At 46.9% G+C, this 13,576-nt stretch overlaps 1 protein-coding gene across 10 annotated transcripts; it reads right to left on the bottom strand.

The window, feature by feature from the left end:
- Positions 1–230: 230 nt before the first annotated feature.
- On the bottom strand, positions 231–8,139 carry LOC109769142 (uncharacterized). 10 transcript variants are annotated; one of them, XM_073500349.1, is made up of 7 exons: positions 7,792–8,060; positions 7,558–7,712; positions 3,845–4,138; positions 3,597–3,732; positions 2,792–2,982; positions 1,085–1,325; positions 231–809 (listed from the first exon to the last, which is right to left on the bottom strand). In XM_073500349.1, exons 5-7 carry the CDS (start codon positions 2,958–2,960, stop codon positions 452–454), a joined length of 768 nt encoding a protein of 255 aa, XP_073356450.1. In that variant the 5' UTR covers positions 2,961–2,982; positions 3,597–3,732; positions 3,845–4,138; positions 7,558–7,712; positions 7,792–8,060; the 3' UTR covers positions 231–451. The 10 variants fall into 10 exon arrangements, with proteins under 10 accessions (XP_073356450.1, XP_073356452.1, XP_020183475.1 ...); XM_073500351.1 differs by having other exon boundaries at positions 7,558–7,709; positions 7,792–8,047; XM_020327886.4 differs by lacking the exon at positions 3,845–4,138 and having other exon boundaries at positions 3,619–3,732; positions 7,558–7,709; positions 7,792–8,082.
- Between the last annotated feature and the right edge of the window lie 5,437 nt (positions 8,140–13,576).

Raw genomic sequence — 13,576 nt, 5'->3', positions numbered from 1 at the left:
ACGGAGGGAGTAGAATCGATGCAGTAGAGGGTCAGCGCAGGTAGATTCATTGACGCGACGCGCTGGAGACATGTTGCAGGCCAGGAGTGCGTGCCTGTTGGCGAGGCGGACAAGGACATCGGTGTCCACGTGGCCGCTGGATAACCAACAGATATTCATGGTTCAGTACTAGCTCGCTGCAGATGTGGACCTTCGATCATGTCACACAGAAGCGAAAACGATCACTCTCATCAGATGCCAATCATGTTATAGGCAAAGAAAGTTCAACTCGAGCAACACATAACATGTTTAAACACGGGGCACAGTGCCAACCGTATCCCCCTTGTGCGCGCTGGCGGAGTTTTAGTTACAACACAGGTTCCCAGCGAACAAGTAATAGCAGCATGTAGCAGCATCTTTCAGTAACAGAACCCTTTCTTGTGTACAAATTGTAGTTCAGTAATGGGGCACATCACTCCCTTCTTCGGCTTTTGTGATGGTGGTGGCGGTGGCCATGCTTGGCCTTCTTCTTGTCTTTTCTCTCCTTTCTCTCTTTTTTCTCCGATCTCCTCTCCTTTTTATTTTCCTTCTTCCTGTGTGGTTCACAAGAGCTAGATGGCTTATCATCCAATGTTTTCCCATGCCAACAATCATCAAGAGACTTGGATCTCAAAAACAGTGGCCTCTCCGGACCTTGCACTCGGTGTTCCCATTTTTCTTCCAAACGTATATCCGGGCTAGGTTCTTTGTCTCGACAATGCGATGAAGCCTTTAGGTATGGACCAGGTTCATCCATCCTAGAGCCAACGGCACCTCTTCCTCGCTTTACCCTAACATAGCACCAAATTACATATTTTGTCAACAAAACTGCAAATATGTAACGGATGCAAATGTGCGCAAGTTAAACATAACACTCCCCTTGAAAAACATCACCTGATAGGATATGGCAATCTCAACAGAATAATGTGATACTACGACTACAATACTGTAGATAATTTGCATCAATAGTTTGACATAAGCAGAGAAATTCTTAGTTATCTGGCAGGTGTCAATCAATATATTGCCCGCTTGTTCTATGAAGAAACTAGTAGACATTTAAACTAACCTTGAATGCAGAAACTTTTCAACTTCATCATCCCCTAGACCATCATCCTGGTCTGAGTAAGAACTATTATAAGCAGTTCCTTCTTCAATCTTTGAGCTGGAACTCATATTTCTCGAGTCACCTTTGCGTTTCTCCCCTCTAGAGTCACCACGCTCTTTATTTCTTCTTTTCAGCTTAGACTCAAGTTCAAGTTCCTTCTCCCTGGCACGCCACATTTCATCAACCTCCACAACACGGTTTGCTGCAGGGGGAACAATCGTCAATTTAATAATAAAATCACATGAGAAAGTTAAATGATTCGATTTCACGATATAATGAGCAATATGAGTTCAAAAAGGGACGTGGGGTTTCTACTCCGAGCACATATGGTCACTATATCTGCGCCGCTGAATGTTGTCTCGCGATCTGCTCCAGTTCTTTTACCTGGGAAATACTGAGCGGTATTAAATGTGCTTTTGTTTGGCATACGTATGCTGGTGTCATGTTCTGTTGGGAAGGAAAACGGCAGACGTCCGTGGGGCGTGCGAGTCATTGTTACTTCCGTTGGAGACTGCTGGTGAGCCACGGCTCTTAACGTTTGCTTTAATCTAGTTCATGGAACAGAAAAACAGCTTTCTGGTTAGTAGGGACGGAGAGAGTTCCTCAACTTTTCCATTGCGAACCAGGAGATTGGAGAGGCGAAGCAGTTCGAAGGCGCAGCTTGATGTGCACCTACCGGAGGCTGCTGAGCTTGGTCTTGCTGGGCGACGGGATGGCATTCGAGCTAGGCGACGTAGCCTTCAGGCCATCTGAAAAACCACACAGACCAGTCTGTGGAGTGCATGTACTGATAAGGTTAGCAGGGACAAGATTTAGGCTATAATCGAGTCATTACATATAGAATTGTGGCAAGGGATCTTTCTTGACGCACTTGTAGATCCGGGTGTGAGAGACGAAGTTGATGACCTTGTCCCGGCAAGAAATCAGCGGGAGGATTTTGTTGGTAGCTGAGGACAAGGCAGCAGTTGACATCTGCGGCGGCAGGGAGGACGATCGAGGATTAGGAAGGGAGTGAGTTGGGGGGGGGGGGGGGGGGGGGGGGGGCTTGGTATGGCCATATAGGTACGAGAGAAGAATCTTGAAAGGCAAAGTTGCTGGTGGAAGTGAAGTTGTTTCTGGGATATTTTTTATGGAAGTCTCTGGGATGGATTGCGTTAATGGGACTGCTCAGGATGGTGGACAAAGGTGCAGATGGTCCACCGTGAAACGACATCTGGGCCAGAAGACATCTGTGGGTATCCGGCACAATAACTCAGCGACCAGTGTGGGCCAGATCAACAGTGAAGGAGGAAATAAATACCGATCTTTATACAAGGTACAGTACGAGAACCTTCACGAATCTAGGAGAGAAACAACGTGCGAGATAAGCCGAGCATCTGTGCTCGCGCACAGATTTACACTTCCGGTTCAAAAATACTTATGAAGTAGTTTAATGCTTATTTAGTTAACCACCCCGAGTTAGAGGAAGCAATTTAAAGTGGTGCCTACATGATTGCAAATTTGTAACTGCCTTCAATTGTTGTGATTAGTTTTGGGTGAATTCTCCTAATGAGAAGGTTTCAAGGACATAAAAAAACATTTCTTCAGTAAAAAGCATGATTACAGCTGCTTTGATCAGGTAATCAACACAAGGAGGCAAGAATAATGTAAAAGAAACATGATGCTAACCTTGTTGAACTCCACGAACTGTGGCTGTGAGGAACCGGGAGTTTGGACGATGCCTAACATTGGGCTTTCGCAGATATGCATGAACGCCTTCCCTATCAGCCTCTGACTGTAATCTCCGTGCTTCTTCAAGGAGTAATGAAGCTAGACGATTCTCTGTGTCCAGATCCATTGCCTAATTTGAACTTCAGCAACTATGAAGACAGAAATGAAATATTTAGTACATTAAACAATATTAAACTCTGATCTAAAGCAACATCAAAAGAACAATTTATTAGCAGTTAAATCACAAGTATGACAGAAGGGTGGGCGTGGCGCAGTGGGTAGTCTCCACTTGTGGCCTGGAGGTCCTGGGTTCAAACCAGCCTCCTTGCAGAATTATTATGCAGGAGCACACCTTGTGTGGGAGCTTTCAGCACTGTGTACGCCCCTTTTCAATCACAAGTATGACACCGAGGTTCTACAAACTGAACTTCACAACAAAAATCCAATTTTCACACCATATTTCATGTTCGATAAAAAATACTACTTCCTCCGTTTTTAAATACAATGCCACTATCAAAAATACAATTTGCATCTATACAAGGCTACTATCCCTTCCCGAGAAGAATTGATTAGATTTTTGCCTCGCACGATGGTGCTTATTAATGAATACGTTGCATGCAGCAATAGAGAAAGAGGCACCACATGCAAAATGTTTAATTAGCCCGGAACATGAGAGATTTTCGGTTTTCCACACAATTAATGGTGCTATTTATTAGTTGGCTTTGTTTTCTTGGTATCTGTTTGTAGAATCTCGGTGTCATACTTGTGATTGAAAAGGGGCGTACACAGTGTTGAAAGCTCCCACACAGGTCGTCCTTGTTGAGCGCGACGAGCCGACGCACGTCTGGCTCATCCAGGGAGCGGTGGTGGAGAAGCTCGAACACCGAGGTGGCAGGTACCTGCGAGGGAGAGGGAGCTCGTGAATTGTTAGTCGAATCCCGTCTCGTCTAAAAGGTGGAGAGGGGAACAAGAAGGACGGTGGCGGTGCCGGCGCGGTGGCGGCGAACGTACGCGGGCGTCGCAAACCTCGAGGACGAGGTCGACAAGGGGGAGTCGAGCGCAGATGGCGGCGGGCATATGACGGTTGTACCAGGCGCCGGAGAGGCCGCACACGGCCGCACCCAGGCACCGCGAGAAGGCCTCCGCCGCCACTGCTCTTGCCATTGTAGACGCTAGACGAGGCAGGAATGCTTGATACTGCGGTGGGCCGTAGAGTAAGACCCAAAAGAATTATCGCGTCGGCTAATGGGTTGAACCTATCGTCATGGGCTCGAGCTTCCAAGGCCACCTGCGCAGTTAAACTGTCTGCGTTCCACTTAACGTATTATACATTTCTCAAAAAAAAACTTAACGTATTATACTTCTCTCCAAAAAACTTAACGTATTATACACCCGTCAAAAAAAAACTTAACGTATTACTGTGCCTCAAAAAAACTTGACGTATTATACTTCTCTCAAAAAAACTTAATGTAGTAGTATTATACTTCCCTCAACAAAAAAATTTAAAAAATCAAACATATTATACTTAGCTCTCAAAAAAATAAAGTTGACATACAACAGGTTTTCCTCACAAAAAAATTTAACATGTTACGTCTCGTCAGTTGAATATGATGTGGAATGATCAATGGACGGATTTCCGCCTTATGTGAGCATCTTTATTTTTACGGTGTGAGAGAGCCATGTTGATTGATACGTGTAACGTTCAAGAACTGGCGGCATTGGATCACTCTATACCTGCTTTTGGGGGATTCCAATCAACGATCAACCCCAGTTGTGTACCACACATTATCTCCTATTTCCGCAATTTTTCATACTTCATCACTTCCAAAGTAGTCATGTCTTTAACTCGCCATGTATTATTGCTACCATTTCACTTAAAGTTATGTCCTGATTGGAACATGTGAACTAGAAAACGCAAGAAAAGAAAAACTGAAGAAATAGAGATGTCATGTAGTATGAATTTATCTGGATCCTTTTCGCAAAAAAAAGACCTTACATGAATCCAATCAAATACAAAGTAGTACTCCAAAACTTTCGTTTCGATAATGCACAGGATAAATGTGGAAATTCTAGACATAAGGAAAAGAAAACATGAAATAAAACCACATGTTTTTTTCCTTCAGAATTCATATGGGTTGCTCCTCATTCCCTCACATAAATCTTGGGGAGCCATTTCTTCGTTCCAAACTGAACTGTTGGAATTTTCCCTATATAAATTCAATCCTACAAAATTTCTACAAATTTATTTATTCCAATTAGGGCCTTAATGAGCACACAACATGAAGCGTGAGAGGCGAAAAGTACGAGGGCGTGCAAGAGCCCGAGGCCAGACGCCTCATGGCTCACACAGTGACATAAACCTAAGTCTCATATGTTGTATTACGGTTGAATTTACACAAACTCCATGTTAGTGTTGTTTGTTGGATCAACTGCATATGTCAAATTCATTTGTATATTACTGCAGAACTACCTAATAACATAAGGCAATAGTTTTTTGTTTTGTTTTGCGGAAAACATGAGGCAATGGGTTAATTGCATGGTTTTCGAGTCGCGACTCGGATGAGTCGTTCTGGGGTAGCGACTCGGAAAAAGTCGAGCCTGCAGTTGCGACTAGTCGCGACTCGAGTCATGAGTCGACACTAAGTTGAGTCAACATTTTTTTGCGACTCATCGACTAGTCGCGTGACTCGAAATCCATGGTTAATTGAGAAGCTAACATTATCATTTGTCAGTTATGCTTCAAGAATTAAGCGAAAAATAAGTTCATTGCTTCAAGACGATTATACATACCACAAAGTACACAGTTACAAAATTTTGTTGTCAATGAGATTATTGTTTTATTCGATGGGCTTGGTGGTCGTGGGGGTATATTTGGACAAATAAACATGTTGATTTGTTTTAAAATGGTGTCATGATCTGACATACACACTATATCTAAGGTTTGATGCATTGTTGTGTAGTATCTTTGGCGAGCGTAGTTTGTCCTTTTTAGCCTACTAGCACAAATAAGATTGGTGACCTATAACCTTCTTGTGTCTGCTACCATCAATATCCCATGGCTCGGGAACTATTTATATGATTGTAATGTGTCATTTAAATCTTAACAACAGGAAGTTTCTAGTTTTCAGGTTGCTAGTCATCCAAATATATGTGTGTTAGACACTCCTGTGTTCTATCTCCTATATTTGCTAATGACGAATCTGGTCCCAGGCTAGTTTTGACAGGTAAAGACTCCTACGAAGTTTAGGGTTTCACTTGTCATTATATATTATTATCCGATGCATGCACCTCTATTTCAGGAGCAATTAAGCATTCCTTGTTAGAGGAGTATGAAATTGCGCAATTTCTTCTTACAATTCTTAACTTAAGGAAGGAATGCAGGGGTGGGAGAACCTGAATCTAGACAGAGATAAATCTTCTTTTGCTGATGCAATTCCCACCAGGAGTTGCCATACTAAAAGCAGTATTCCTCAGATCATACCCAGGTAAATATCGATGAGTATTCTAGTTATTACATCCTAATATTTATTGCAATTTCTTACTAATAATGCTAGAAATGGATATATTTCTCATTATATCACGATTTTTAAGAGCATTGAATTATTGGTTCTGACATGCATACTATTAGCTAGCTGCCGTGTTTTAATTGCTTCGCTTTATTTGTGTGCAGGATTTTATTGTTAGAGCCGTTCGTCAAGCGCTTTCTGAGACCATAGCATCTTTTCAAGGAGATTTAGGAAATGAGAATGATTTAAGAAGATTGGTAGAAATCTAGTTTACACACTTGCAGAATGCTTTCAGGATTTCTGAAAAATAAAAGAAGTAAGAACATAAATTGAAGAGGAATTAAGCAACAACAAGAACAAAAAGCTATGACAAGGGGGCCAATCTTAATCTTCCTGGACTCTCGTAATACAGAACACCTTTGTATCACTAGTGATGATACATATGCAGATTCTTTTGTTGATCATGAAGGAGGCAAGGTGCTGCATAGACTACGATTAGGTTTGGCGGTTCTGATCCATACCTAAGTACAAATCTGGAGGCTATTTCCCAAATTTGTATATACTTACTGTTGTATGTGTTGAATGCGCACTCTGTGTTGTCGCCATTACAAATTTACTCTTCTATTCTAAGTTTAGAATTTTGTTACAATCTTTGAGCAGCCTGCCATTCTTGTGGGCTGAATGGCTGATGAAGATGCAGACAAAACATCGGCATTTGATTAATTCTTTATGACAATCTGGCCATAGTTACCCTTTGCAAAAATTATACACTTTTGGGGGCCTCCCCTACGGTTTACTGTCAAAAAATAACCATTCAAAATATGGTTCAGTTGGCTAGCGGCTTAACTTGGGAAATCCTGAAAGTCATGCTGGTGGTTCTGGCTGGCGTATTCATTTGGTTTTAGACCACGGGTGGAATCTAATGACCAGTAGTACTTACCAAGGAATTACCTACCTGGATGATTACTGTGAAAACATGAGTCTAGCTGGCACGAAGCTGTATGCTCAGGTTCAAGTTTCTACTAGTACTGAAACTTGAGATAATCCTTAGAATTATGACAGCCTTATTATGGTATAATGGTGTCAATCATGCATATGCAGAAATTAAGCAGCCAATGGAGCCACTTTTCAATCAAGTGCATCAGCAGCTAGTACTAGTTGTTAATGTATCCAAGATCTTCTTTAATTAAGAAGCCAAGCCATGGACGGAGCTTATACCTTGCAAGGTGCCGAAGGTGGAACTAGGTCTTGGCTTGGAGGTCGGGATCTGCAGGGCGGTGCCAGGATCGATCTGCAGTAGAGGCGGCAAAGGGTGGACGGATCCGGCAAAAGATTGCAGTGGATGAGAAGGGATTGACGAGGACGAGGACCTGCTGTCGATTGAGTGAACTGGTTAGGGTTGCGAGATGCAGTAGAAGGTAGTGGGAAGGAGAGTCAGAGGAGAAGCCTTACCGGCGGCGACCTTGCCGGAGGAGAGGGATGTCGTCCTCGGCGAAGGAGATGGACCGGGATGGGGCGATCTGGGCGGAGGAGAGGGACCGAGACGGGTCTACCTTGGCAGAGGAAAGGAATCGAGACGGAGCGACAGGGCGATCTGGCCGGAGGAGAGGGTGGCGGCAGGAAGGAGAGGGTGGCGGCGGGTGGAGGAGGAGGAGGAGAGGGGACGGGATCGGGAGGGTCCGTCAAATCCACCCAAATAAAATCCGTCAAATCTGGGGAGGGATTTCGTTCTAGCTGGGACCTGTTCGCTGGAATTCGAAAATGAAATCCTAAGTTCAATTCTGTGACATTCGCCACTGATCTCGGCTAAAATGCTTCTTTTTCATCATAAGAGGAAAATAGAAATGCTGAAAAACATTGTCCGACTGTACTGCAGACTGCGGTATGCCTACAAATTGCTTTTCTTTTTTTTCTTTTTCTTTTTTTTGAAAAACCATATCTGATTAATTAAGCAAGCATTACAAAGGCAACATTGTGGAAACAACCGGATATGGGACAGCTGTCCCCTAAAGCAGAAAGCACCCAAGCAAAATCAAAAACTACAGCAAGGTCCCTGGGAAGCTTCCTGCAGAAACAAATCCGCCGCCGTTCTTCGCCTCGCCGTCGCACCACCGGAGACCGAAGGGTGACGAAGAGCAAAAGAGCAGCCGCTGAGTCGCCAACACAGGCAGATAGGGGACCGAAGTCAAACCCGTTAACGTCGCCGCATGAGTTGCTCGCCGAAACAGCGAGGCCTTGGCGTCGAGGAAGGGTCGTCGGCGGGGGACACGCCCCGACCTGGGCAGGCAATCGACCTGGAAACGCCGGACATCGCCGGCAACACAGCCCGCAAAATAACCAACCAACGGGACAATAGCAAATAAGCAACACCACCAGGCCAAACTCCCAACAGCGAGCTCCAACCATCCATCCGACCACGCAGCATGCTAGGAGCCGAGGTTGCCACGAGGACGACGCTGCCGGAGGAACAAAACCTCCATGGTGAAATCGGCGACGTCGCCACACCTAGATACACCCTACGCGCTCCTCATCGGCAGAGAACCGACGAAGCATGGACGGAGCCAAGGGAAAATTATTCCGGTACGATGCCGTCGCCCACGCCTCGACCGCATCACCATGAAACCGAATCCCCACCGATCCACCAGCGCCATGAACCACGACGCCGGGAGGGAGCCAGGAACGAGGGGAACTTATTCTCGACCACGCCGGGGCCGCTCCCACGAGCACACTGCCGCCCGAAACCACTCTCCTCACCCTATTTACACGCCGGACACACATATCCGGGGTTCCTCCACCCTCCCCCCTCTAGGAGGGCCGGCGGAGGGGCGGACAACACACGGTGGCGCCGGGGAAACGGGGCTCCTCTCCTTTCGCCTATTTCTTCACTGTAGAAGGGGAAAGCGGACAAATTGCTTTTCTGTATGTACTTTTCTCACTTCTGTAACGTTTGTTGAAAGATTAACTCATTATGTGCAGCTGATGCTTTAAACTACCATTAATCTGCTCTTATTTTCCCACGGAACCTCACAGATGATGAGTAATGCAGATTTTTAGATGAACCTTCAACGAAAATTTTAGTTTTGAGATCCCTGACAAGTGATAGTAACACTACACACAAAAAACACGTCTGACTAGTATCAAGAAGTAAGCCGAGTGTTAAAACACGAGCTCACGGTTTCTTTCCACGTAAGCCGGGTATGCACAATAAGACACACGACAAAAAACAATACACGGCTTACCGCTCTGTACGCCGTGGACCCAATATGACGACACTCGGCTTACACAATATTCACGGCTTACTCACAGATAAGTCGTAGGTGCAGCAAAAAAGTACTCGACTTACAAGAGAGGCACAGCAAACGTAACTGCCACGTGGCCCACGCGCCATCCGCTAACGGCTCCGTGACGGCGGTGGCCGTAAGCCGAGTACCCGAAAAAATGCACTCGGCTTACCATGCACAAAATATATGTAGTGCAAAAAATGATTAGATGAAGGAAATATGCCCTAGAGGCAATAATAAAGTTGTTATTTATATTTCCTTATATCATGATAAATGTTTATTATTCATGCTAGAATTGTATTAACCGGAAACTTAGTACATGTGTGAATACATAGACAAAACAGAGTGTCCCTAGTATGCCTCTACCTGACTAGCTCGTTAATCAAAGATGGTTAAGTTTCCTGACCATAGACATGTGTTGTCATTTGATGAATGTGGTCACATCATTAGAGAATGATGTGATGGACAAGACCCATTGAGGGAGTCCTGGATTAGGGGGTCCTCGGACAGCCGGACTATATACCTTGGTCGGACTGTTGGACTATGAAGACACAAGATTGAAGACTTCGTCCCGTGTCCGGGTGGGACTCTCCTTTGCGTGGAAGGCAAGCTTGGCAATTCGGATATGTAGATCTCCTCCCTTGTAACCGACTCTGTGTAACCCTAGCCCCCTCCGGTGTCTATATAAACCAGAGGGTTTAGTCCGTAGGACAACAACAATCATAATCATAGGCTAGCTTCTAGGGTTTAGCCTCTACGATCTCGTGGTAGATCAACTCTTGTAATACTCATATCATCAAGATCAATCAAGCAGGAAGTAGGGTATTACCTCCATCGAGAGGGCCCGAACCTGGGTAAACATTGTGTCCCCCGCCTCCTGTTACCACTAGCCTTAGACGCACAGTTCGGGACCCCCTACCCGAGATCCGCCGGTTTTGACACCGACATTGGTGCTTTCATTGAGAGTTCCACTGTGCCGTCGCGTAAAGGCTTGATGGCTCCTTCGATCATCGGCAACGATGCGATCCAGGGTGAGGTTTTTCTCCCCGGACAGATCTTCGTATTCGGCGGCTTCGTACTGCGGGCCAACTCGCTTGGCCATCTGGAGCAGATCGAGAGCTACGCCCCTGGCCATCAGGTCAGGTTTGGAAGCTTGAACTATACTGCCGACATCCGCGGAGACTTGAACTTCGACGGATTCAGGCCCATGTCAGGTGCGCCGCACAGTCACGACGAGCATGACCTAGCTCTGCCGTCGGACGGTGTTCGGGAGATCACACATGTGGCTACTCCCGCCCTCAATCCGGAGCAGATCGTGTCGTCCAAGGACGGGTGGATAGACCCCGCCACGGAGGCCGCACACTCAGCGGCGATAGAGCCGAATACTAACTTCACCTCCTATGAGACCTGTGTTGCCGGACCCTTGGATTCGTCCCCGCCACGGGCTCCGAACCGCCTGCGTCCGTGCCTATCGAATCTGATTGGGCGCCGATCATGGAGTTTACGTCCGCGGATATCTTTCAGCACTCGCCTTTGGGCGACGTGCTAAATTCATTGAGGTCTCTCTCCTTGTCAGGAGACCCTGGGCCGAACTATGTCCGGCTTGAGTGGGAAGCGGACGACGAAGAAATTCGTTCCCCACCCACCACCCACTTAATAGCCACTGTCGACGACTTAACCGACATGCTCGATTTCGGCTCCGAAGACATCGACGGTATGGACGACGATGCAGGAGAAGAATAGGAACCACCGCCCACAGGGCGCTGGACTGCCACTTCATCACATGATATATACATGGTGGATACCCCCAAAGAAAACAACGACGAGGAACGGAAGGATGCAGCGAAGGATAATTCCCTCGAAAGCAACCAAAGCGACGACGTAGGCGCCGCTCCAAATCCCGCCTCAACAAAAACAGCGATAACAGCGCAAAAAGGAATAATACCCCGGTCGACCCCAAAGGAAACGACGACCACATGGACCCAGCAATGGAGCAGGATGAGCAAGCAGACGGCGAACATAGTACAAAACCGCTGTCCGATCGCGGCGACGACGAGGGTAAAGCTCATCAACCGGTCTCCAGAGAGGAGAACAGTCCGGACGACGATACACACATCATCCCGGAAAGGCACTTGGAACAAGAGAACCTCCATAGAAGGCTTATTGCCACCGCGAGGAGCCTAAAGAAGCAGAAGCATAGGCTTAAGGCCGCGCAGAATACGCTCAACAGCAGATGAAACAAGGTGCTTGACACCAAAGAAAAGTACGGTGATAGTCACCACATAAAGAGCTATCCAAAGCGCAAGTTGCTGCCTGAATTCGACGACGAGGCTTTAGAGCCCATTCAGCCGAAAAATAAAACGGCCGATCAGCCGGATCGACCACCCCGTGGCCGCGATAGGGCGGCTAACGACGTCGCACACAAGTCCGCGCACGATTTACGTGAGGACCTGCATAAAAAAGCCGGTATGGCCAGGTCCATCTACGGATCTAGGAAGCGCGCTCCGGCACAGAATCATGGCCGCCCAAACGACTATACTGACCGAATAACAACTTGGAATCAAAACCAAACACCACAACCGTCAGAAGAATGCCATGACACAACCAAATACTGGGGTGCCGCGCACCCCCTATGCTTCACCGATGAGGTGCTGGATCATGAATTTCCAGAGGGATTCAAACCCGTGAACATAGAGGCATATGATGGAACGATGGACCCTGGGGTTTGGATTGAGGACTTTATCCTTCACATTCACATGGCTCACGGAGATGATCTCCACGCCATCAAATACCTGCCCCTCAAGTTGAAAGGACCAGCTCGACACTAGCTGAAAAGTCTCCCCGAAAACTCAATTGGAAGTTGGGAGGAGCTTGAGGATGCTTTTAGGGCTAATTTTCAAGGGACCTACGTCCGACCTCCGGATGCAGACGATTTAAGTCACATAATTCAACAGCCCGGAGAGTCAGCCCAAAAGCTTTGGAACAGATTTCTCACGAAGAAGAATCAAATCGTCGACTGCCCGGATGCTGAAGCCTTAGCGGCTTTCAAACACAGTGTCCGGGACGAATGGCTCGCCAGACACCTCGGCCAGGAAAAACCGAGGACAATGGCAGCCCTAACAAGCCTTATGACCCGCTTTTGCACGGGCGAAGATAATTGGCTGGCCCGCAGCAGCACCAGCGACCCAGGCACATCCGAAGTCAGGGATGACAACGGGAAACCGCGACGCAATAAAAGCAAGCGTCGAAACAATGAAGACAGCCCAGACAATACGGCGGTAAACGCCGGATTCAGGGGCTCTCGACCCGGTCAACGGAAAAAGCCATTTAAAGGCAGCAGAGATGGACCGTCCAGCCTAAACATGATTCTAGACAGATTATGTCAGATTCATGGCACCTCCGACAAACCTGCAAATCACACCAACAAAGAATGCTGGGTCTTCAAGCAGGCCGGCAAGTTAAATGCCGAACACAAGGAGAGGGAGACACCGAGTGAAGACGAGGACGAGCCTCGCCAGCCGAACACGGGGGGACGGAAAAAATTCCCACCATAGGTCAAAACAGTGAACAAGATTCACACAATTCACATACCGAAGAGGAGGCGCCAACGCGCACTCCGAGACGTACACGCCGTGGAGCCCGTCACCCCCAAGTTCAACCCTTGGTCGGCCTGCCCGATCACTTTTGATCGCAGGGATCACCCGACTAGTATCCGGCGCGGAGGATCGGCTGCCTTGGTGCTAGACCCAATAATTGACGGATACCATCTCACCCGAGTCCTTATGGACGGCGGCAGTAGTCTTAATCTGATATATCAGGACACCGTCCGCAAAATGGGGATAGACCCGACAAGAATCAGCCAAAGCAATACTACCTTCAAAGGAGTAATACTAGGCCCAGAGGCCCGCTGCACGGGCTCTCTAGTACTAGAGGTTGTATTCGGTTTTCCCGACAAC

This window comes from Aegilops tauschii, chromosome 5, assembly GCF_002575655.3.
Source record: "Aegilops tauschii subsp. strangulata cultivar AL8/78 chromosome 5, Aet v6.0, whole genome shotgun sequence".
Classification (NCBI taxonomy): Eukaryota; Viridiplantae; Streptophyta; class Magnoliopsida; order Poales; family Poaceae; genus Aegilops; species Aegilops tauschii.
The sequence above is the reverse complement of the archived record's forward strand: the minus strand, read 5'-3'. Positions and strand labels throughout refer to the sequence as shown.